General features: G+C 38.9%; 1 protein-coding gene across 1 annotated transcript; it reads left to right on the top strand.

Moving 5' to 3' along the window:
- The first annotated feature begins 12 nt into the window (after window positions 1–12).
- LOC116291605 (3'-5' RNA helicase YTHDC2) lies at window positions 13–26,218 on the top strand. The gene is made up of 45 exons (XM_089037526.1): window positions 13–144; window positions 996–1,086; window positions 2,110–2,300; window positions 2,927–3,084; window positions 3,592–3,636; window positions 3,762–3,928; window positions 4,500–4,602; window positions 4,757–4,913; window positions 5,202–5,256; window positions 5,678–5,958; window positions 6,552–6,704; window positions 7,122–7,324; window positions 7,759–7,830; window positions 8,391–8,448; window positions 9,040–9,169; window positions 9,992–10,057; window positions 10,275–10,392; window positions 11,958–12,015; window positions 12,624–12,714; window positions 13,030–13,081; window positions 13,526–13,561; window positions 14,115–14,195; window positions 14,592–14,674; window positions 15,278–15,383; window positions 16,148–16,267; window positions 16,879–16,921; window positions 17,078–17,200; window positions 17,737–17,843; window positions 18,440–18,534; window positions 18,863–18,968; window positions 19,066–19,136; window positions 19,440–19,577; window positions 19,817–20,078; window positions 20,313–20,408; window positions 20,586–20,676; window positions 21,258–21,294; window positions 21,755–21,810; window positions 22,153–22,196; window positions 22,527–22,599; window positions 22,880–22,938; window positions 23,268–23,321; window positions 23,570–23,624; window positions 24,199–24,295; window positions 24,406–24,490; window positions 24,788–26,218. The coding sequence occupies exons 1-45, from the start codon at window positions 21–23 to the stop codon at window positions 25,262–25,264; spliced, it is 4,968 nt and encodes a 1,655-aa protein (XP_088893652.1). The 5' UTR covers window positions 13–20; the 3' UTR covers window positions 25,265–26,218.
- Window positions 26,219–26,315: the final 97 nt, after the last annotated feature.

The raw sequence follows: 26,315 nt of genomic DNA, 5'->3' as shown, positions 1-26,315 counted from the left end.
GTGTTTCGCTCCAATACAAGATGACGGACGGTGGACGAGGACCGAAAGGTTTGGGAAAAAATGCCAAAATTTGTGTTAAAGAGGAGTTCAAAATAGCCGTCAAGATCGCACTGGATAAATTCAGGCTAGATGAAACCCAGAAAGGTGAATTATTTGTATTATTCCTAAAGAAACCTTGGTATTTCCGCTTACATTTTGCCTTGAGTCTTTACCGCTTTTCCCCCTTGACTAAAAACAATTTGTGAAAAAAAAACACAATGTAAACATTGCACTCGAATTTTTTGGTAAATTTTGAAAGTTTGTGTTATGTTTAATGGAATGAAAGGCGTGGATATTGATGTTTCATCACTAGGTTTTCCATCTTAACGATAAATGATCGACTTTACATACGACTTTTAAAATGTCAAATTTATATACGAATCTATTCTTACATTATAAGGTCATTTTTGTTCGTCTTGCAATCTTCTTTCGTATTAGTCCGATTGGATGTTGAGTGTTAGTCTTAATTTATTGCATTTCGTAAATTAGACAGTCGATCTTCGACGTATATTTCCTTAAGATTGTGATGTCTGTGAGACCATGCTCAACCTTCCGGTGTCTGCCGATCGTTGCCGTTGAGAATCTACGTTATTCGATTCTTTAAAAATTAAATCTAAAATATAAATTTTTTTGAGTTAAGCTTCCTCCACAGATGTCTCTATTTGTATCTGGGATTCTCAATTGTTTATTTGTTGAGCTACCTGTGGTGAGAGTACAAATTAATGTGTCCCACTCCTCCCTCGTTTATCACACAGGAATCCCAAGTGCAAAAGGGGCTGTATCACATATCACCATATTTATCCCCATGAGAATAAAAACCTTTATTTATAATTGAATGCGAGACTACATGGGGAAAAATCTATTGTTTCAGCAAACCTGGCTGCCATGAGAAAAAGATCCATGTTCTGTTGTAACACTATATGACATAACCCACCAGTTATATGCTTGGTTTTCAGATCTTGAGTTCCCATCTTCCTTTACTTCAGTGGAGAGAGCCTATATCCATAGGCTTTGCCAGGGTTTAGGATTGAAGACTAAGAGCCATGGGTGAGTAATAAAGATAAGTGATAGTTAACACTTAATTGTTATTCAGAAATCACCCTCATTGTTCAGGGGATGCAATCAATACGACATGATTTCTATCATCTTGTTGGACTGGGGTTGCGTTGTAAAATTCATCTTTATTGTGGTAAAAGATAAAAGAATCTCATCTTGACACTAAAAGGGTGAGGTGGTTTGCCTCGTTTGAAAAGAAGAAAAAATAGGAAACTTGCTGTAAACTGGGCTTCCTGTGGAATTTTCCATTTTTTCAGTATTGATTAATTCTCACACACTTTCTCTTTCAATGTATAAAAATACTATATACAGCTATTTCAAAAAGGTTGGCGAAGGTTCTTCATAGCCTGCGTAGCAGCCCAAATGGGTAGGGGAGGGGGGAAGGGGTGGAGGGCCTCTAGGTTCTTTAGCATGGTGCTTACTAAGCTTGAAACGATAATGTACAGTATATGAAAAAACATGTAAACAAAATTTGGGAAAATTCTTTATCGTTGTGGCATTTTGCTGACTGCATTCAAATCACCCATAGTGCATTTCAGGCTTGGTATGCGGCATGCAACAAAACCTTCATTAACCTTTCTCAAAATTTTGATGATGACATGACCAATCAATTTTCTTAATTCTGCCGAGTTTTGTTTGTCATTTAGAAATTAATATTCAATAAAGGGTCCAAAATGCAACAAAAGTTTGGTACAATCGTTGTGTACAGATTAACGAAGTACGTCAGGTTTCCGAACACACGAGTGGATTTAGAAATTTCGGTTCTCCTCACTTTTTCACTGGTCTCATTTTTTAGTCACATTTAAACGATGTATCATTAGCATGTGTACATAAATATTTATTATAGTTTAATTTATGCTATCGTAGGCTACGACTACTAGGTGATTACTCGAAATTTGAATTTGAATAGAATTCCCCTGACAATTCCCGTACACGGCGATACAACCAAAAGTTTTGCCAACCTGTTTTGAAAAAGCTGTATAACTGATCCAACAAACAAATACTTGCTAACAGGAAAGGAAATGCCAGATACCTTGTTTCATCAAAGAAAGATGTCAAGAAAAGCTCTTCAAATAGTAAAGTCAAGCTATCTAGAATATCCGGTCAGTGTATTGACTCTTTGATGAAGAAATATCCTCTTAATACTAAAGAAAAGCTGGAATTGCTGCCCAAGACAGAACAACTCTTTGGAAACACAGACAATGGTGTGTATTTGATTCACAGTAAGGCCATGCAAACAAAACTAAATGTGTTTCCTGTTGCATGAGAAAAATAATTGGGGTCGGTAAGTTGGATTTTTTTACCGATAAACAGTGGAAATGAGCTTACTGGGAACCCTGTGGTGCATTTGGAAATTTAAAACAAGTTAGGGTGGGCAAAAATCAGCAAGAAAATTAGGGTCAGTTGCGCAACTGGAAACACACTTTTTTTTTTTGTATGGCCTAATTAAGTTTGTTTTTCCATCCATCCATATACATATATCTATCCCTCCCTCTATCCCTCTATCAATTGATCATTGCCTGATCCATCTTTTCCTCTCTTTATCCTTCTTATCCTTCCTTTCCTGTATTGATCCTTAAATCCTTCCCACCTTCCCTCGATCTATTCTTCTCATCATCCCTCAAATCATCCTCCCTCCCACAATCAACTTATTCAACCATCCATTCATCTCATTTATCCATCCACTATGTCACACCCATCCATCCATTCATATTATCATCCACCCAGCCATGTATTCATGTGCTTAAACATTCAAACTTTGCAATCTCTTTGCTCTATATTATTTTATCAATATATTTACCAAATTTGTATTTTTCTTCCATATTCACAGGAAGAGGTAACAAAGATAACAGGTTCATTGGAAAACTCAGCAGCACCCCGCCTCAGGTACCCCCACCAATCAAGGACAATGAGCTGACAGCATTTCGTACCTCTTTACCCATCTTTTCACAGAGAAGTGAGATTATCAAGCTCATTGATGAGAATCAGGTAGGGAAAATGAAAGACATTGCTGATGGTAACTGTCAATGTTAGCTCACATTCCTTAAATAAATAAGACTCCAATTATGAAAAATAGATAAGGATAAACACAAAAGAAATCAGGACTTCACCCAGGAGAAATCTGGGTGACTGAAATGTCCTTAATCTGGGTGACTGAATTGTCCTTAATATTTACAACTTTAACATAGATTTTATTGGTCAAACTCACTCCAATCTCAGAAAGTTTAGTAGAACATGAAATTATCTTCTCAGGCAATTAATAATTAATATGTGTCTGATCTGTATGACTGCTGCTCATATAGTATGTGCTACCTGATCACTCATCCAGACTGTGAACTGTGTTTCACCTCTAATTACCAGTATATGCAGTCTATGAATCCGCCAACATAAAAAGTTGTAAATCTAGTTATTCAGCTTCTTCTGGAAAGCTAGATAAGTCAGCCACTCTCCTCTCCTCTCCTTTCATTCTTATTGACAAATATCTTGTACTTTCAGGTTGTCATGGTTTCTGGAGAAACTGGCTCAGGAAAAACTACACAGGCAAGCTGCATTTAAAATTATATGAGACTATAATGATTTTCTTTTGCTTTTTATTTTATTTTATTTGGAACAATAATTGGTAATATTTAGTGATAATTTATGTCTTGAACTGTTATGTTGTCTAGGTTACTCAATTCATACTTGAAAACTCGTCATCCAAGTCCACCCCATGTCGCATCATCTGTACACAGCCACGACGAATATCTGCACTGTCAGTTGCTGAGAGGGTAGCCATTGAGAGAGGAGAGAAAATTGGGCAGGCTGTTGGCTATCAAATTAGACTAGAAAGCAGGTAAATGTGTAGCAGTGTTCGATAGTTTTGATTTAAAGATTAAGATTTAATTTAATAAGCAATCAGCCTTTTTCTAGCATGGGGTGTATCTGTGGGATGGGTTACTTATTTTACTGGGCTGTTTTGGGTGCTTTACCATGTAGGGGACTGTCCAAATCTCTGGGGGGGGGGGGGGGGGGCGGGGGGGAGGAAGGGTCTATGGATCCAAGTGACTGAAAATCTGGCAGGCACTTGGCTACTAACATTAGACTAAAGGCAGGAGAATATATTCACTGGATCACAGTTTTTATGAAAATTGGAGATAGCAAATTATGGTACTTCTCCTGTCAAGACAATGAGGAGGGAGGGGCAGTTAAAGGGGTGTTAAAGGTTAATTGGATTCGCTTCATATTGACCTGTTGGCCTTGTTCAAAAAGCACATCTTTAAAATCCAATTAATATTTCTTTTCAAGGTGCCTCTGTACCTTTAAAAATAGTTATTTTTTGTCAACTTGAAAAAGAAAAAGAAATAATACTCAAGGTTTTTTTTCAAAACAAATGCAAATCTAAAGTTTAAAAAAATGTTTTCCAGAGTGTCACCGAAGACTTTATTGACGTACTGCACAAATGGTGTCCTACTAAGAACACTGATGCAAGGGGATAGCTGCTTGTCTTACATCACTCACATCATTGTTGTAAGTTAAAGTATCACTTTGGTCCTCTAGTTTCCATGGCAACCACTTGGTTTTTGTTTCCATGGTAACAACTGAAGCTATATTCTTCTTGTAGCACATACTACTGTACCTCTGAATTCTTCTTTCAACACTAGCAATTTTTTCCTGTCTTTAGGATGAGATTCATGAGAGGGATAGATTTGCAGATTTTCTGCTGATTGCCTTGCGAGACATACTTTCTGTGAATAAGAAAATCAAACTTATTCTAATGAGTGCAGCCTTGGATATCAAGCTGTTTGTAGAGTACTTTGGACATTGCCCTGTTGTCAATGGTAAGTGAATTCTCAGTACTTTGGACATAAGAGTCCATGGTATTGAAAATTGTAAAAATGTAGAGGAAAACCAGAGAACATAGAGAGAAATTCTTACAGCACAGGAGAGAACAGACAAGCAACTTAGCTTACATGTGATTCAAGTCCAAGGATGAAACTCTTAGAATTAACAGTGTACAGCACTCATGTTTAAAACAACAATTCATCTATGGCAGCAGTTAGCTGCCTATACCCCATACTTTAAGAAATCTTTGCTCACCAACTGATGTTACCTTTTCTTTTCTTTAGTTCCTGGCAGGTGTTATGAAGTGAAAGAACTTTTCTTGGAAGATATCCTTGGTTTGTAAGTACTTTCTTTGACCAAACAAGTTATTGGTGTTCTTTTCATTTACAGGGTACTTTTTGGAAACCTTGAAACAACCTCTGGGCTGATCTAAGTCAGGGCATGGTTAACTCAAAGATCAAACCCTGAAACAACCTCTGGGCTGATCTAAGTCAGGGCATGGCTGACTCAAAGATCAAACCCTGAAACAACCTCTGGGCTAATCTAAGTCAGGGCACTGTTATTCTCACAGATTGAATTGTAAATTAGCGTATTGGGTTTTGCAAGGGGAGGAAAACCATGTGGAATCAAAGAAAAAAATCTAACAAACTGAAAGTCACACACGTTGCCAAGTCTAAGAATCCAATGGTGAGAGGGGAGTGCACTACCACTACACCATCCTTGGTTCCCTAAGATTCAATATGTGTATGTGCTTTTTTAGGACAGGGTATCAAAATAAGGCAATGGAAAAGCATTTCAAAGATAAAGTAACATCAAAATTGACTGCAACCAGCAAGGCTCTTGATCAGAGCTTAAGAGAACCTTCAAAAAAACGAGAAATTCTCAGCAAAGTAGATTCTACAGCCAAAAGTGGAGCAGATTCATCACAAAGTGAGGTTATGGAGACTAAAATTGAAGAGTCAATTGTTGAAGATTCTGAAAAGAAACTGGAGCAAAACCTAGACTTGCTTGAAGAAGAGCTTGACCTGCTATCAGTGGAAGGTACTGTACATACTAATCAGAATCATTAATTTGAGTTTAAATTGTTGGCTAGTCATAAAGTTACACATTCAATTACTTGTACCCCATTTTTCATATGAGTTGTATATGGTGCATATATACTATAACACTGAAAAGGCTTACCATAAGAATGGTTATTGATGAGTGGGAACATACTTACAGTACGTACACGGTACGGCATGCCATAACATTGAAACGGCTGCCCATTGTTTTCATCCAATCACATCACATAGTTAGGTGACATATATGTGATATATAGTATGTAATCTTTTATTCGGTGCTCAAGACAACGTTTTAAACTATACTCTTTTACATTAACTATGTACACAGCATATAGGACGTGTTATATGCTTTAGTTATAATAGGTGGATTGAAAGTGTATATAGGTGGGTCGAAAGTGTACATAGGTGGTTCGAAAAAACCTGGACCTGGTTTGAAAAGACCTGGATCAAAAAGACTTTGGTTCAAAAAGACCGGTAACCAGTTCTATCAATTCTGTATTAAAGCTATGTTAGATTATGATAACAGGTCACGTAATGATAAAGAAATGTAAATATGTATCACTATATTTACAGATGTTAAAGAACAAGCAGACAATGAGGAAAACCTAGTGGATAGAGAGTCACAGGAGAAAGATTCTGATCCACAGTTTCTCATAGATGATGTAAATAACGAAGAAGAAGATGATGATGAGGGAGCAGATGATGATATCACTGATGAAACTACAGGTTAGTAATACAGTATGTTGAATTGATTCGTACAAGTCATGCATTAATTTGTAGTATGCCTGGACATAAAGACGATGATGATGTTCAGGGCTTAAAATAATGGTCAATCAGTCACCACTCATGATCACAGGCCAAATTAGTTTTAGCTTGGACATACTCTACCTTATTTCTGGCAAAACATTACTGGTCAAAATGGCATACAAGGAAAAGATTTAGCCAGACAAGTCCCAGTTCTGGCCAGAGATTGTCGAATGCCTGGCTCGTGTTATTATAAGCCCTGATGTTACGAAAGAATGTGTCGTGGAGATGAGGATCAAGGTTGACAATAAAGGATATGATGTCAATGGTAAAGATGATGTTAGCAAAGAATGTATCATGAAGATGATGTCACTCAAGAGTATATCTTGGTTTTTATAGGTGATGTCACAGATGATGTCACTGATGATGTCACAGATGATGTCACAGATGATGTCACAGACGAAAGCAATGGTGTTGATACTAATGGTGGATATGATGCCAATGATGAAGGTGAAGATCTCATTCTTGAGGATGAAGATGATGATGATGAGGACATCAAAGAGGGCATCAAATCCGAAAATGCAGTCTGCAAGCAAGAAGAGGTAAATTAAAAACTGAAAAATGTAAATTCTTTCTCAATTTATAAAAGTCTGAAAATCGTTTCTCATGATTGGTAATTGGAGTTTGGTGTGCTGGGTTTTGAGGGGAAAGGGAAATCCAAGAACCCTAAGAAAAACCCTTGTATCAAATGAGTGAGAGGCCTTCCAAACTATAATCATTTTTATTGCCAAATACAAGAATCAAACCTGAGACCCCAGAGGTGAGAGGTGAGTGCATTATCCTAGGCCACTGTTGATTGTCTTTTGGTAACAAAGTTTTCATAAATTCCAAATGCTAAATATATTTACTTTCTTTATTAGTTGAAACTTGTTAATATTTATCATCTATTTTGTTATTGTAAAGTATATCATGAGTGCAAATAAAGAAAGAAGAAGTTATTGTGTGGTTTGTCTTAATTAGCTTCTCTTTTTCCAAGGACGATTCCAGTGATGAAGAAGCTTATTTAAGAAAGGAAATGGATGACAGCATATCCGAAGCATGGCTCAATGTAAGTGTGCCTTGTTTGCAAATATTGCAATGGTCTTGGTATACTTTGCTAAACAATCAACAGTCTGCAATATATGATAGATGAGGCTGTAAGCCGTGTGGGATGGGCTCGGAATAGTCTGCAAATATGTAAAGAAATTTAAATCAATGTAGGGGTTAGTTGTTCATTACCTAAGAAGGGTGGCTGGCTCAATTGCTAGGGGGTCACTTAATATTCAAAAATATTCAAAAACGTCTATTTTTGAGGGGGTCATTTCTAAAAATAAGCAATTTTAAATAATTTTCATAATTTGTCATTATTTAAGATTTATTAAGATTGTTATCATCATCATCAACATCATCATCATCATCTTTATTATTATTTGGTAGTGGGGTCATTAACATCTAAGTGCTTGTAATGAGGAGTTCGATTTAAAATTTCATGGTGATTTGTGTTGTTTGTGTTTGGTGCCAAATGTACATTCTTGGTTTTATTCAAGACACTGTAGTGCCCCCCCCCCCCCCCCCCTCCCAGGTAATAAACCTCCAGCCCTGTAACTCAATTTTGTGTTGATTTTGTAGGGAAGTGACGATTCTTTTGTTCAAATACTTCATCTCATAATGAATGAAAACATCAGTGGTAAGTATTAGAACTGTGTGATTTCAGACAATTCACCTTTTTGGCGCTAGCCGTCTTGTGTCAAGAAGTGAAGTTTGGACATTGTGCTCGGATTACCATACGAATTCACTGACATTAAAAAGGAAATTCAGATGGATTTCTTTAGTTCTCTAAACAGCCACAAGAAAAGCTTCAATTAAGTTACAAAATGTTATTTTGCTCGTATTTAAAAAAGCTAGCTAAACAAACCAAGTACAAGTTTAAAGGTCAGTGCACTGGTAAGGAAATCCGAGAGCAAAGTTTAAACTTCTTGGTGACCATAACACAATGCAATGCACCATTTTGACAACGTGATGGCTAGCCCCAAGAAGGTCAACTTCCATACCACACCATGGAGGAAATCTGAAAAAACGTTTCCCCCCACCCCTCTGTCATTTTGTTTTCCTTTGACACCCCACCCCTTGGGAATAATTTTTGGACTTCCTCCATGGTGGGGTATGGTTATTTTCTTGAACCACACATTTTGCTGCCTTCAATACAATATACCTCCTAAGCATTTATTATTTATTTATGTTATTAGTAATCTTTCTGACCCTGTCTACTTTCCTTCAGTTGATTATCAACACTCAGAGACTCAGGCAACAGCATTAATGGTGGCATCAGGGCGTGGCTGTGTTGGTGTTGTCGAGCAACTGATTTCCTTGGGAGCCAACCCAAACATCAGAGAACCCAAGAATGGATGGTAAGTAAAGTACTTTGACCATTCTGCTATTCAATTATTTATGGATTAGTTATTGGTGGTGATGAGTAATGGTGAAGATGATAATGATGGCAGTGATAATGATAATGATAGTGGGTTGTAATGATACACAGTGCTAATGAAGTTGTTGTCGGGGAAGATGAAGATGATGGCAAAGAAGAAGTTGATGGTGGTGGCATTGTGCAATGACAATGAAGGTGATGATAACAGCAGGGGCGGATCCAGGATTTTTTCAAAGGGGGGGGGGGGGGTTGTAGCATTGATTGAGGTACTTGTTTGGTGGGAAAGTAGCACAAAATAGAAGTAGCTCTTATGATAATGATTATTTGCTGCAGGCGAGCATGGTTGTTTCAGGTCCCACACACGGCGTATTGAAAAAAAAGCAGGCGAAATGTGTTCGGCACCCCTGTTTTAATAAAACTTGCGATGCTGTTGGTGTTGTCATGAAAAAAAATAATAATAATAAATCACGATGGCTCTCATAGGGGGGTTGCAACCCCCAAAACCCACCCCTAGATCCGCCACTGTAACGGTGCTGATGAAGTTTATGTCGGAGAAGATGAAGATGATGGCAAAGACGAAGTTGATGGTGGTGGCATTGTGCAATGATAATGAAGGTGATGATAACGATGATGGCAAAGATGACAATGATGGCAGTGATGGTGTCCAATATTAATGATGGTGATGACGATGATAGCAAAGATGGCAATAATGACAGTGATGATGCCCAATGATGATAATTGATGTTGCAAAGATTATGAAATACAGCACCAGTAAAATAACACTCCAATCTTATCTCCACAGGACAGCACTTGATTGGGCACAAAAATGGCAACACTCCGATATCACTGACATGTTGAAGGCTTACATGTGAGTGTCAATTCAAAAGATAGTTTATACTGAAGAGTTTTATCAACCAAATCAATGAAAACTTCAAAGGGTAGATCCATGTTGTTCGACAAAGAAGACTCTTTTTTTGTTAAATTGTACATACACAGATGATGTATCCTGTATTATTTTCCTATATACATGTTCATAGATAATATATGATCTTTCCATTAAACATCTCTCTGACTATTAACTGTAGGACATCACCACAAGTTACATACAAAGACGATGTGTCACTGGAAAAACAGTCTTCCAAGCTCAGTGAAGAAACCAAAGAAGTGCTTGCTCTTTATCACAGGACATTTGATGACGACAAGGTTAGTATCCTAAAAATCGTGCGTTCTGATTGGCTGTTTGAGCGGGCGGCATTTTTTTAGTATCTGCCCGCTGCCTGATATCCTGATGTCGTCTGAGCGCGCACATGGGATTGTTAAACAAGAAAAGTAAATTAAGTTCATTTTACTCCTAAAGTCGTTCCGGATTAGGGAAAAAAAGCCTGTATACACCTAATTCAAAAAACGTTGTCATCGCCAAAGGCGATAGGCAATAGGCGATAGGCGAAAAGCGATAGGATATATGTTATTCCAAGATCCAAGAATAGCTGGAATGACTTGTGTTTCTTCTTCTTATTCTCATCAAGAGTATGGACCTTCGTGCTGAGACTGATTAGGGTAGCATGGTTGGCGTTCGCGGCTAACGCGTCGTCTTTCACCGCTGCGAGTCCAACGGGTCGGGTCGCTGGTTCGAGCCCTGCGGTCGCCACATGTGAATTGAGTTTGTTTGATGTGTTGTTCTCTCCTATGCTACGAGGGTTTTCTCCGGGTTCTCCCGGGGGGGGGGGGGGAGTACTCCCCTATATTTGCTATACGGGTATGTGCCGCCCTATAGGGTATGGTTTTTCGGCTTTTGGGTCTTGGGTAGGGTATAATTTTTTGACATTTTGTCTGGGATAGGGTATCATTTTAGTCTGGGATAGAGTCAATGATTTGGTCGTTTTTGTCTGGCGAATAGGCTACGCTTTCTGCCGATACAAAAACAATAAAATGTTAGTAAATATTGATTGCAATCGATTGTAAAACCGTTTTTTCCGTCTTTTAGTCTGGGATAGGGTGTACAATTCTTAGTTTTAGTCTGGGGTAGGGTATGTAAAATCAAAATTTCAAGTTGGGGTGGTGGTACCCCCCCCGGGCGGGTTCTCCGGTTTCCTCCCTCCATAACAATCAACATGTGAGTTGAGCGTTGTGTGCATAGAATATTAAATGTAGTGGTAGTGCGTGTGAGTGAAAAGTGTCCCCAATTAGTGCGAAAGCGCTAGAACGACTAGATACTTGATTAAAAGTGATTGATTGATTTATTATTTATTATTCATTATTCGATGTTCTTTGTATTCAACGAACCATTTCCATGTCGGAATGACCTATCGCCTATCGCCTTTGGCGATGACAACGTTATTTGAATTAGATGTATTCAAGACCTCAGACACGGATAAATGACATATATTCAGTTATAGTCAAGTAGACCATGACAGTGCGAATCAAGGGTAAAGTACCGGTGGTGCACTCGCCTCTCATCTCTGGGGTCTCGTGTTCCATTCCTGGACTCGGCATTACATGTCAGTAAAATTTGTTAGGTCTTTCCTTCTATTCCAGGGTTTTTCTCTGCGTCAGTTCTCTGCGTCAGTTTTCCAGTTAGTTCTCCAGTTTTCCTCAGTCCGCAAAACCTTACACACTAATTTACAATTCGATCTGCGAGTAAACCGTGCCCTGACTTAGATCAGCCCAGAGGTTGTTCCAGTGTTCATTAAGATTTAAATGTTTTTGTTTTTTACTCTAACATTTGACATTTTATCTTAGTATATTTAATTATTTAATTATGTAATCAGGTTGACTTGGATCTGATCGTAAGTGTCTTGGCATACATTTGCTCACTTGGAAAACAAGGTAAGATCGAGGAACTTTAAAGTTGTTATTTTTTTACTATAAAGACCCGAATACACGTTGAATCTTTTAGCTGAAAATTGTGTGCAACGGCGTTTCTAGTCTCCCCCACAACCGCTTTCAGTGTCGTCACGCAGTCTCCCCCACAGCCTCTTTCAGTGTCGTCACGCAACGCTTTCTCCCCTGTAACACTCGTCGCGAGAAAGTTTCACGAAAAGTAAAAACTGCTTTCTACACGTGCAACCGAAACTTGTGTCTTGAACGAGTTTCAGTGAAGAAGGAACGCAAGGAAACACCCTTCTTGAAACTTTCTTCGACATGCTCCAGTAAACAATCCAATGCCGAAAGCCCAACATTCTTAGTGAGCAGGTAACATCAACATGGCGGAGTGGTTTCACGAAAATATTGCTCCGTGTAACTTTTCTCACAACGCTGTTGCACACAAGTTTCAGCTAAAGGTTTCAACCTACGTGTAACAGGGCCTTAATTCTGTATTACAATGAAACTTATTCTTGCGCTCCTAACAAGGTTCAAAAATGTAATTGTTTAAAAATGTATTTATTTTATATACTTTAGTATAATTTTAATCTTGTTATATTGGATATTTTCAGGTGCTGTGTTGGTGTTCTTGCCTGGTTATGATGAGATTATCACCCTAAGGGACAGACTTACGAGTCACCAAGTATATGGCAACACTAATAGGTGAGTATCAACAATGTCAGCATCAGCATCATCAGCATCACCAACATCACCATCATTCAACATCATCATCATCACCAACACCATCATCATAACCATCATTATCATTATCATCTTCACCATCATCACCATCATCATCACCATCATCACCAACATCATCACCATTATCATTATCATCATCATTATCATCATCATCTTCATCATCATCCCATTTTATCTCATTTATTTATTTAATTTTTTTGTGTTTTTAAAACATTAAATTATTTAAATATCTTCTACGATCATTCAGGCATAATAATCTTAAAACGTTTCCTACAGATTTCAGATATTTACGCTCCATTCATCGATGCAGCCTTCAGAGCAAAGAAAGGTATGATATGATAACTAAAGGTCGGGAAAAAATATCGCAAAAGGATGAAATTAAAAGATAAACACTCAACATCTAAACTTAAATAACCCCCTAACCCCGGCTATATTCTACGAGGGAAGAAGAGATGCTTCCAAGACCATTCCAAGTACATTGGTGATTACAGCGGGACTGCCGAAACATGTCTGTGAAAATCTCAAAGTGGTTATTTCAGTTTTTTTTCAAAATGTTATTGAAACTTCTCTACAGTCAGTTGTTCCCTGCTAGCAGAGTCTGTCCTCTTTCTCTCCCTTCTTTAAGGTGGGGAGGAGGCATCTTTGCTTTTGCATGTATAAATTTTTTCCCTGATGACATTGTGCTCATTAAAATACAGTATGGAGTGAGTATAAAAAAAGACACGCTGAAGTATTTGCAATATTTTGAAATTATTTTTCCCTCGTGTTTCAGGCTTTCAAGAAACTCCCATCAACGGTGCGGAAAATAGTAAGTGACTTTACTCAATAGAGTGCAAACAATTAATCCGTGAAACACTAATTACTAAATAGTTCAAAATAGTGCTAATCAAACAATAGAAAACAATGGAATTCGCATGAAATTGTGCTATTTAGTATTACTAAAGTTTCACGGTTATATTGTTTGCACTCTAAGGACTAGACTTTCGCAAAGTCCGCCGCCCGCTTTGTTTTTTTTTTTACTGGGCGGTCGCTCGCTCGCTGCGCTCGCAAGATTCTCGCTTCGCTCGAATTAAAAAAACGCCGAGAAAATAAGAGAGGTCGACTTGGGGCAAGTCTATCTAAGGACTAAACGTTTAGTTTTGGGCGGACACACTTTCTGGGACCCACTTTTACAAAGTTAACCAATCACGGTGTAGATTTAAAAATTTAGCCAATCAGGAGAGAGCAGAAACAGTATCGCATTGAACTATAAGCCAATCACACTCGTTAATTTCCACGGTTGTCGTAGCACAAAAAAAAGAGAACCAATCATAATCGAGGATGTGTACGTTTTAATCTTTGTTTCCATTGTAATTTTTCAGATATTGTCTACCAATATTGCTGAGACGAGTGTTACTATTGATGACGTGGTGTTTGTTATCGACTGTGGCAAAGTTAAAGAGGTTGGTTAGGGGAAGTTTATTTATTTCATTTTTTTTTTTTTTTTTTTTTTTTTTTTTTTGTTATTTAGTTTTTATCTTATGTTTCAGCATAGCACATTGCGGTAGTAGAATTAGCTTCATAAGCACTATATGTCCAGTATTATCAATATTAATGCTAGCTCGGTTGAAGCAACGTGCTTCGAAAATCGCTGAATGCCGCTGAACGTACGTACTGCATGCTCCGAGAATCATCGCGAATGAAAGACACACTAATCGAGATTTATCCTGGTATATAGCACACAGGAATCCCAACCGTCAAAATAAGATTCGCTGCTCGTTACGTTCACAGCAATTATAAATAGGGGCATTTTGAGCAAAAGAATAAACACTAATTAACATGGATTTTTTCTTTAACAGAAATCTTTTGACGCTTTGACATCAGTTTCTACTTTACAACCAGTATGGATTTCTAAAGCCAGTGCTGTCCAGAGACAAGGAAGGTAGGAGAACAGCTGTGAAAATGGCGTTATTATTGCATTACTATCATCATCATCATCATCATCATCAAGATCAGCATCTTAACATCATTATTACTGCCACTACTATCACCACCTCCATCATTAATCATCACCATCATTAATCATCACCATCATTATCATCATCATCTTCATCATTATCATTATCTTCATCATTATCGTCGCCATTATCATCATCAGCATCATCATCAAAGGCAACATTTTAACATCATCATTACTGCCACTACTATTACCACCACCACCTCCATCGTCAGTCATCATCATCATTATCATCGTCATCGTTATCATTATCATCATCTTCATCATTATCGTCGCCATCATTTATCATCATCATCATGAATATTATCATCAATATTGCTACCACCACCATCAGTCATGCTCATCGTCAATCATTCCTCATTTTCATCATCATTACCATCGTCATAGATCGTTACCATCATCATCATCATCATCATCCTCATAAACATAACCATCACCATCAGTCTTGAAACATTATCATCATAATCATTGTAGTCATCATCATCATAATCATTGTAGTCATCATCATCATCTTTTCTTCCTCATCAGAGCCGGTCGTTGTTCCCCAGGCGTTTGTTTCCATATGTTCAGCAGGATTCGATATGAAAGCTTCCAGGCCTACCAAGTCCCTGAACTACTGCGCATTCCACTACAGGTAATATCAATGAAATAATATCCAGCTGAACATAAGAACATGCGTAATAGGTAAAGTACGAGCCTTGTATGAAACGACTGAAGAAGAGGTCCAATGGGCATTTCACAACTTCAAGTCGCGTTAAAAATGAGCCAGCTCAACTAGAAGCTAGAATTCTGCTGTCCACGGTTTCTACTTGAGCTGGCTCATTTTTACGCGACTTGAAGTTGTGAAAGGCCCATTGGCCCTCTTCTTCAGTCCTTTCATACAAGGCTCGTAATTTACCTATCACGCATGTTCTTATGTGATATCCGAGCCCATCCCACACGGCTTACCGCCCCATCTCTCAATATGCAGCTGAGTTGACTACGTTCCCTGAAAGGAATCATGGGTCAACTATTTTTGGTTAGCATTTTCCCAGCAGGGGCTGAGTGCAATGTAGATTTCTCGTGTTGAATGAACTAGAATTTCACCATGAGTTCAACTAGTAGCATTTACGATCAATTTAAAGAATAAGAAATATATATATTTCATGGGTTCTCTTAGCAGAATCATGGGAAATGCTAATCAAAATATGATGTTGAAGATGATGGCTAGTAAACACTAGCATGGACTGCGTCGGTGTTTCTAATGAAGCAGTTATCGTAGATTGATAAGTTATGATGTTGAATCTTGGATTCTGATGGGTTAATTTTGAATTTGTTCCGGTCAGGTCAACTCTGCTGGATATCTAAGAATGTGGGGGGAAAATTTAACAGTTGGACTGAAATGTCTCTTTTTCACAGGAGTTGTGTCTACATACCAAATTACTGGCCGGGCCCTCAACCTTTATCGCAGATTTCCTGGCCAAAGCACCAGAACCCCCCGCTTACCTGGTATTACGCAATGCTGTCACGTTACTTAAGGTATGTTGGTGTCTATCCTCACTGGGATTCCTGTGGTGCTAGAGTGGCTAGTGAAATACTAACATGGAGAGAGGAATGTAACAGAGGGGAAGGTTGATCTTCGGGTCATAATTTTAGCAGTCCAACCAGGACGGGAAGCGCATTGACACTAGACTAAGACTCAGTGGCATTTTAAGAATACCTTTTTGGGTCCTCTTTTCACTACATATTTCCAACATAAGAAAATCGAAGAGAGAACAAGTGCAAACATTCCCGAATAGCAGTGCTCGAATAGGAAAGCCATACACCGAATCGAAATATGGCGACCAATTTGAATAACTATTGTTCTGCACTGACTAGCGACTGACTAGCTTCGTGTTCACGTGGAAACATAAAAGCATTTTCACATGTATAGGAGTATATTATTTTCACATGTATATTATTCAAATTGGTCGCCATATTTCGATTCGGTGTATTGAAGGATAGTACGAGCATTTATGTGACCTCAAACCATTGAAAACTTATGATTCCGTGCCGCTTTTGCTTTTGTTCACCCCTGAGCGTATATTTGTACGTGGGTAGAATTTATTTTCTTAATTTCTTTCTTATATTTTTATCAATTTTTCTTTCAGACCATCGACGCTCTTGATAAATGGGAAGACCTAACTGACATAGGTAGGTAAAAATATCACGTGACTCCTTTATCCAATCAGAAACCTTGCTAGTGCATTCCGTTAATTTAAAAATTTCCTCGTTCAAGGCTTCGTAGGGTGACTTCAAGTTTTGATGCAAACTAAGTCAGTTGATGTATTATGATTTGTTTGTTCCCAGGCCGCCATCTTGCTGATTTGCCCGTGGAGCCTAGGCTGGGTAAAATGATACTGTATTCAGTGGTTCTGAAGTGTATTGATCCCGTTGTTACTATTGCTTGTGCACTGGCCTACAGAGATCCATGTGAGTAGGGCATCTATTGATTCGTCATCATTACCCTCATCATCATCATCATCATCACCATCATCATCATCATCATCAGCATCGTCACAACCAACATCACCATCATCATCATCACCATCAACATCATCAACATCGCCATCATAGTCATCATCAACGTCATCATTGTCATCTTCCGCCATCATTGTCATCATCACCATCAACATCATCTTCATCATCATTATCATCATCGTCGTCATCATCATCATCATCGTCATCATCCGCCATCATTTTCATCATTACCATAAACATCATCTCGCTTATCATCATCACCATCATCACCCCCACCATCAGCATCGCCACTATCATCATCATCACCATCATCAACACCATCATCATCATCACCATCACCACCATCATCAACACCACCATCATCATCACCATCACCATAATCACAATAAATATTTTTATCATCACTGCAAGAAAAACCCCTTTATTGTTTTTAACATATCTTAATTTCAAAACGCCACTTCCATGACTTAAAAATGTCATTCTTTCAGTTGTTCTCCCGATGTACGCATCTGAAAAGCGTCTGGCAGCACTAGCCAAGAAAAGGTTTATTCTAGATCCGTTTAGCGATCACTTGCTGTTCGTCAAAGCCTTCAGGGTAAGTGACACAGTGTTCCTATAATGGTTAGTGCACTCCCTATCACCTCTTGGATCTCGGGTTCGATTCCTGGACTCAGCATAACGTGAAAGCAGAGTCGATCTGTGAGTTAGCCGTGCCTTGACTTAGATCAGCCCAGAGGTTGTTTCAGGGTTCAGTCTGTAAGTTAGCTGTGCCATGACTTAGGTCAGCGCAGAGGTTGTTTCAGGGTTCGATCTGTGAGCTAGCCGTGCCCTGACTTAGATCAGCGCAGAGGTTGTTTCAGGGTTCAGTCTGTAAGTTAGCCGTGCCCTGACTTAGATCAGCCCAGAGGTTGTTTCAGGGTTCAGTCTGTAAGTTAGCTGTGCCATGACTTAGATCAGCTTAGAGGTTGTTTCAGGGTTCAATCTGTGAGTTAGCTGTGCCATGACTTAGATCAGCCCAGAGGTTGTTTCAGGGTTCAGTCTATAAGTTAGCCGTGCCCTGACTTAGATCAGCCCAGAGGTTGTTTCAGGGTTCAGTCTGTAAGCTAGCTGTGCCATGACTTAGATCAGCTTAGAGGTTGTTTCAGGGTTTGATACTAATTAAAGGACCATTCTTATACCCGTGTTTTGCAGGGCTGGCAGCGAGCGAGAGCTGAAGGGAACGACAAGAGTTTTTGCCAAAGAAACTATTTGTCGCCTGCAACACTGGAAATGATGGCGGGCATGAAGTGAGTACAGTTATCGTTCTTGACTGTCGTAAACTTAGGGGGAAAAATTCACCACGTGATGAAGCCATCATGAGGTACCCTCCGATTAGAAACTGCGAAATCGTTCGTTCGTTCGTTTGTTTGTTTGTTTGTTGATTCTTTTAGTTGGTTTGTGTGTGTGTGTGTGTGTGCGTTTGTTTGTGGAAAGAATTCAGTTCCTCGACCAAAAGAGGATTCTGTTTCTCTGCTGCCCAACATAGCAGCCGACACGCGACATGCGGTCTTCCAACATCTCCCTGCTAGTAAAAGTTATTGCATGATTTGACTTAATGACAATATTTTTCTTTAGATCTCAGATAATAGGGCTTCTCAAAGCCTGTGGTTTCATACGAGCGCGCGGAGCTGGGGACATTAGAGACTTGAATACAAACTCCAACAACTGGGCTGTGGTCAAGGTAAGAACATTGATTCTCTTCTTTGAAGTTCAAAAGAATGCTAGTTTTAATCATTGTATCATTTACTCGAAATCTTTCGGTACGCTTGTCTCCACAGGCCGCATTGTGCGCTGGGATGTACCCTCGCGTCGCACGAATCGATCGCAACACCAGCAAGCTAACCACGCCGTAAGTTGATAGAGCAATTTTCACATGAGTGGGAAACGATACAGCAAATTCGTAGTTGCCGTACCGTATCTTACCGTACGTTTCCCATTTACGCGATAACCATTCTCGGGGAAGCCATTTCAGTGTTACGGCACGTGGTACCGTATACCATACCCTATGTTTCCCACTCACACGAAAGCCATTCCTGTGGGAAGCCATTTCAATGTTACGACATGTCGTACCGTGTACATACTGTAAGTCAGTACCGTACTCATATATCTCTGATTTATTTCAGACTATTTAATCAAAACTTTTTTCTTTCAGTAAAGAATCCAATGTACGCCTGCATACGACGTCAATTCTGTACCAGGCTTCTGACAAGAATGAGTCTATTGCTAGTGCCCAGGCTAGGGCCGTGAAGCAGGTTCCTTCTGATTGGCTGGTTTATGAAGAGATGACACGGTAATGTGGTTATTACTGACAGAGTAAATCATGAGATCAGAATTCTAAGTGACGTTTATCCAGCGTTGTTATTTAATTGGATGTCGTCTTATCTTTGACCGTGCCGTGACCAAGCATTTTGGTTGGACACGGTGTGATAACATGCGCTATGATTGGTTCAATGGCTTTCGCCTTTTTCATACAGTGACCGTACCGTGACCGATCATTTTAATTGGATAACTTTTTTCTTTTCCCTGTAGTATGTACACCAACGTTAGCATCAAGTGTTGCACTGCAATATCACCAATCACTGTCAGCCTCTTCACCGGGCCGAGCCTTTCTTCGCCAAACCTGGAGCCTGGGACCGGAAACTCACGTGACCAAGATCGGAGAAACAGTGAAAGCCGACGAGACAGCGAAAGCAGCGACAGCGAAACCGATGAAAAGCCTGGAGACGAGTCACGTGATAGTGAAGCAGAGTTGAAATTAGATGAGTGGATTTCGTTACTTGGTGACGATGAGGTATTTTTATTTAAGTTAATTAATATATACAAGATTGCAAAATTCCTTGTGCTCAGAATGTTAAGGGTGCAGATGAGGTGGCTGGCGTTACCATGGATACCATTAGTTTAGGCGAATAAATCATAGGTAGCTACAAAGTTTTATCATTTTCACAACCTTACGATGTCAAAGTAATTTAAGGCGTCAGTTTGAATATTGCTCTGAATACGTGATATGTATTTTCTTTCTCCATAGACTATCCATCTTACATCGTATTTGAGGCATAAGCTACAAGCTTTGTTTATCAGAAGAATTCGTTCTCCGTCTAGACCCTGGTCACAAGTGGACGAGGTAAATGGCCTTTTCTAAGATATCGAACATGGTGCATTGTTGGCTGGCTTGGGTACAAACATCTGTGGTTTATCATGCCTTATATGTTATTGTTTATACCCAAGCTAGACCACAATGCATCCTGTTTATCAAACTCCAAGTAGGCAGTTAAACTTTTGTTATTTTTTCATTCTGAAGGCCATCGTCAGGGCAACAGTAGCAGTGCTATCGGCTGAAGAAGAGATTATGAACCCAAACTTATACCCCAGGCAGCGAAAAACTAGACCAGGTATACACTTATATATTATTCTATAATATAGGTATCAACACTAGACGCTTCACATATCGAGAAATGATGTTATGTGAGGCCCCGTCCACATGTATCCGCAAATTTTTGTATCCGCAATTCTTTTTTTACGGATACGGGTTGTGTCCACACGTGTCCGCAAATTTTTGTGTCCGTATCCTCAAATTTTACGAAAACGGATACGTGTGGACGGTGAAAACGATTCGAATACGCTGCGTGTGGACGCAAACATTTTCGTATCCGCAAATTATTTTTTGCGGATACAAAAATTTCCGGATACGTGTGGACGGGGCCTGAGTGTTGATGTCCAAGGATGAGTGATGTCATATATTGTAAATAAGATCATGTCATTTTTTTATTTATTTTTTTTGGTTTTCATCATTGTTCTACTCTTAATTATTATCAATATCTTCATCGCCATCAAAATTATCATCATCACGATCAACATTGTCATCATTATTATCACCATAATTATCATCATCACCTTCACCATTATCATTACCATCACCACCATTATCATTCAATTTATGCCTATGGTTGTTGGATTATGTTCTGTTTTGTAGATTATGTATCAGAATCACGGGGATACCGAGATGAAAGGTTTGTAGCAGATGCCCTGTTCTTTCTGTTTTTATTCATTTGATCTTGGGTTAGCTACTGGGTTACCTACTGGGCTACCTACTGGGCTACCTACTGAGCTACCTACTGGGCTACCTACTGAGCTACCTACTGGGCTACCTACTGGGCTACCTACTGAGCTACCTACTGGGTTACCTACTGGGTTACCTACTGAGCTACCTACTGGGCTACCTACTGGGCTACCTACTGAGCTACCTTATGAGCTACCTACTGGGTTACCTACTGGGTTACCTACTGAGCTACCTACTGGGCTACCTACTGGGTCGCCTACTGGGCTACCTACTGAGCTACCTACTGGGCTACCTACTGGGTCGCCTACTGGGTTGCCCACTGGGTTACCCACCTGGTTACCTAGTTGGTTTAAGTTATATTTTGTTGCTTCGATCTTTTACTTTATTTTCTTTTATTCCTTTCCAAACAGGCCGCGAACAACAGAAAGATTTTCTTCTCCGAAAGATCGTTATAGAGATTCCACTGGTAGGAGAACTGTTTATTGAAACACAGATTCTTTTATCTCCCAGTATTTACTTCCATTTCTCACCCCACCCCTCTTCGGCCCTTTAGCAAAATTAGTGTCTAAGGCCTGTGCTTTCTCAATTCAAAGGGGCTGCTATCATTTGAACAGGTGGAGAGTCAGTGTTTGCACCTAATCTGGATGGTGGAGAATCCACTACATTTTAGTCTAGGACTAGTCTCTATAACAAGGCTCAGCAAGTCATCCATCTCCCACTCCCTCAAAAAATGTTGATAAATTTCCTTGCAGTAGTAAGCTATTTTGTATATGGTAGTTTCAATTAATAGTACTTTCCTGTCCTCTAGGTCCAAGTTGGAAGACCAGACAAAGTAACTCACCCGTTCCACAGGTAGACAAGACACACAACAGCATTACTTAGATTATTGTTACTTAGAAACTAGACTCTGGTTTATATTATCTTAAAAAAGAAAAGACATATGGCTTCAAGGGTATTGACTCCCTAGTTTTACACAAAGTATCTTGATTTTCCCAGACCAGACAAAGTAACTCACCCATTCCACAGGTAGACAAGACACACAACAGCATTACTTAGATTATCGTTACTAAGAAACTAGACTCTGATTTATATTATCTTAAAAAAGACAAGACATATGGCTTCAAGGGTATTGACTCCCTTGTTTTACACAAAGTATCTTGATTTTCCCTTTTTGACAAGCAGACAACACCAAAAAAGTCTTTCGAATCGATTCAACCTCGACAGTCATTGCAGCAAGGAGACAAGCTTAGTGAGGGTAAGTAAATGATGGAATGAGCAACATCAATAAATGAAAGAACAAGAGAACAAAAGAGAAGGAACCAGAAAATGAGTGGGCAAATTTTATAAACAGACAAATTTCAATGAGTGTATTAAAAGAAATACCCTCTTTCAGAAAGTGATGGTTGTAAAATAAAATATTTTTAATAAAAACATATTGATAACGAACAACTAAATGACTAACTCACCAACTATAGAAGAAATGCAATATTATGAGAGAAACTATAATTTTTTTATCTTTGCATGTGTTTTTTCAGCTCGTTACTTCATCATGAAATGCAACAATCAGCGAAATCTAAGTATTTCGATGACCAAGGTATGATAGTAGTATACTCGTAGGTAGTCTTGTACTTCATGACCGTGTCAGTCGACTATCGCCCGCCTGTTGGTCAACAAGTGTCAGGCAAGTGTTGGTCAACAGTCGGGTGACTGTCGACCAACAGTCGGGTGATAGTCGACCGACACATGTCAGCTGGTCATGAAATACACAATTACCATACTCGTATTTCAAACGACTTGTGAAATGAAATAAAATGAATTTTTTCATTTATGAAGGGCCTAGGGTGACCCTAGGGGCACTGTTATCAAGGGGAGCCTTGAGCATGCTCGTTGCCAGCTTAGTAACTTTGTTTTACTTAATGACAGGGAATCTGGGCCACGACGATTGCTAATGAAAAGAAACTGAACCGTGCATTCAAGGTAAGAGAAATATCCAACCAACTCCTTCAGACCTTCAAATTTGATATCCCAAAAATGAAAAAATTCCACATGAGGCATGAAATGATGTGAAGTGAAACCAAGCCATTCTCGTGTGCTGCATGTATGGTGCTGTGGTAACACAATTGTCTTTTGCTGCCTTAGGGTTTATTTATACTAGGTGCTGATAACAGTGCATAACTGTGCCCAAACGCATCAAAGCAACTAAATTTTACCTTTCCATTTTTCAGGAAAGCAAAATGATAATCCTCTTCTTCTCTGTCCAAGGAAGTGGGCATTTTCAAGGTTAGAAAACACTGAAAGATAAACCTAGACAAACTTTATTAGGCTAAGCATGATTTTACAATGGGAACATTATAACTGTATCATTGCAAAAATGTTTCACTCAATAGATCTTTCCCATTTTTTCAAGTCCAACCTTGACTTGCAGCCATTGTTTTTTATAGTCACTCAAACGAATAGGTGGATCTTCGTACAATGATGAAATCCATTTGGTTATTTTTTTGAAAATTGCCAATGAGAAATCCATTGGAAAATCCAATAAAGCAAACTGACAAAACCTATCGTTAAAATGGTTGGTACATTAACAACACAATGGAAAATACAATATTCAGGAAAGATCTATTATTGAATAGGTGGATCTTCATACAATGATGAAATCCATTTGGTTTTATATTTAATTGCCAACAAGAAATCCATTGCAAAATCGAATAAAGCAAACTGACGAAACCTATAGTTATATTGGTTTGTACATTTTTCTAATATTTGGAAAAATAGATTCTCTTCCCCTCTGCTCTCTCCCACTCATTCTCTTGTATCTGTACCCCTCAATTTACAAAAACTTTTTTTCTCTCGTTAGGATTTGCACACATGACATCCCCTATTGGTAAAGAAAAGTCCCCAGAGTTTGGGTCCAGTTCTCTTGGAGGAGTATTCAAGGTGGACTGGATCAAAAAGTAAGAAGTCATAAGATGATTTGAAACCCCACTATTGCGCAAGGGTTTCAAGGCTTGCTATTAACTAAAACGACTTGAAAGCTAATGCAACTTGTATCATCCATTTTCAGGGCTAACATTCCTTTCCAAGAGGCACATCATTTAGTTAACCCATGGAATGATAACAAGAAAGTACAAATAAGCCGCGATGGTCAGGTATGTCACCAATGTTGTTACTATGCAAACTGTAAAGAAGGTCCACAAAAAGGTCTGGGGTGCTTATAGTTTACCAAGAAAATGGTATGCATCATTCCCATTGGAAAACGACCCAAAAAAACTCATTCTCTTGATTGAGGTAACCCACTTTTCACTATCTTTTTAGTTCTCCCTGTAGACGAGTGTTCCATTTTTCAAAAGTTTCCTGCTCTTTTCTTACAATAGTCAATGAATTTCCAACCCAATGGATTGATTTAAATGGTGAGCAACCCTGAACTATCTGATTTTTTTTCTCAGGAGTTGGAACCATCAGTGGGAAGAGAACTGTGTAAGTTATGGGACAAAGACCCAAATGGTAGCAACTCTCGCTACTCAAAGCTGTCCATGAGTGGAAACAGGAGAGGACGACAGCAAGGACCACTACCAACAGAGCCTCCACCAAACCACTGGAATCAACCACTACCACAATCAAGCTATCAACAGCTATCAAACAATCAACAGATCCTAACTCCACATGCTGCGTCAATGCCAATACCAGTTCCTCTACCATCACAGCATTCCCACAACCCACTCATGCCAGGGGGTTACCCACATCAGCCTAGGCCCATGGTAGGTCAAGCTGCTATTGGGTATCCCAGTCAAGCTGTGGGGATGCATCCTGGTGTGGCTCCGGTTAGATACCCTCATAATTCTTCAGTTGTTACAGGATTACAGTTTCAACAACAAGGACCTGCAGGATCTGGAATATTAAGACCAAATACCTTTCCTTCTTAGAGACAGGCTCGTCACCAGAACAGAAAAAAGGGGGTTCATATTTGCAATTTTAAGGTTGAATAAGCATTGAAAAAGGGAGAGGGGGGTTCATTCTCACACCTTGGATCCATCCCTAGCATTGAACCTATACAGAATATCATTATACAAAGGGATATACATAATTAATCTTTTCATTGGAAATAAGATATAGCCAGCTTTCAAATCCATAATTGCTATTAAAAAATATTGATATATCTAACATTCTGAGGGTCATCACATCATAGCTCAAGGTTTCTCTCACCATGAATTCTGCTTAAAGGGAGAGAAACATCGCATGACACCCTAAGAATGTCTGCATAAAAGGCTACTGCCCCCTCCCCTCCCCCCACAAGCCAATTCTAATTACTTAATTCTAGTTAAAATTCTGTAAAGAGGAATTCTTTGTTATCGTCAACCAACATGGTGGCTACCGAAAAATCCTTTGAGATATTATAAATAACAATGAAACAGCTGCCATCTTGGTTGACCTAACAAGAGAAGTGTAATGAGGAATGCTTTGTTATCGTCAACCAAGATGGCGGCTATGACTTAATGTGCACCTAATCTATATGAATTGAGTACAATTTTTTAATACTTTTTCATGAATCCCCACATACAAATCACTTGCAAATAGACCTACGTATAATTTATTTCCATGATATATGTTATAAAATCTCTTGGGAAGTTATTAAATTGTATCTATACTATGGTCACAGTCACTCATTATCAATTAAAGATGAATGAATGATTCACAATAAATAATTTTCAGCATATGTTTTGAATATTTTAGCATTTTTAACATAATGTTATGGTATTTAAATAGTTGCAACTTGAAAGACCCAAGATTTCTAGGATCACCACTCAAAAAAAGCTCAAAAATATATAATATTGGATAAACAAAAAAAGTGTATCTTGAATAAAATTATATGTCCTCAATGTGTGTCTAGCTACATACTGTAGTACCAGGGGCAGATCCAGGATTTTTTCTAGGGGGGGGGGTGTGCTCCCTCTGCACCCCTCCCCTAGGTCCGCC

Source organism: Actinia tenebrosa, unplaced genomic scaffold (genome assembly GCF_029948245.1).
Source record: "Actinia tenebrosa isolate PJP-AT-01 unplaced genomic scaffold, QUT_ActTen_1.0 PGA_scaffold5__44_contigs__length_20552954, whole genome shotgun sequence".
Classification (NCBI taxonomy): domain Eukaryota; kingdom Metazoa; phylum Cnidaria; class Anthozoa; order Actiniaria; family Actiniidae; genus Actinia; species Actinia tenebrosa.
Note: the sequence above shows the minus strand (reverse complement) of the source record. Positions and strands in the feature narration are given on the sequence as shown.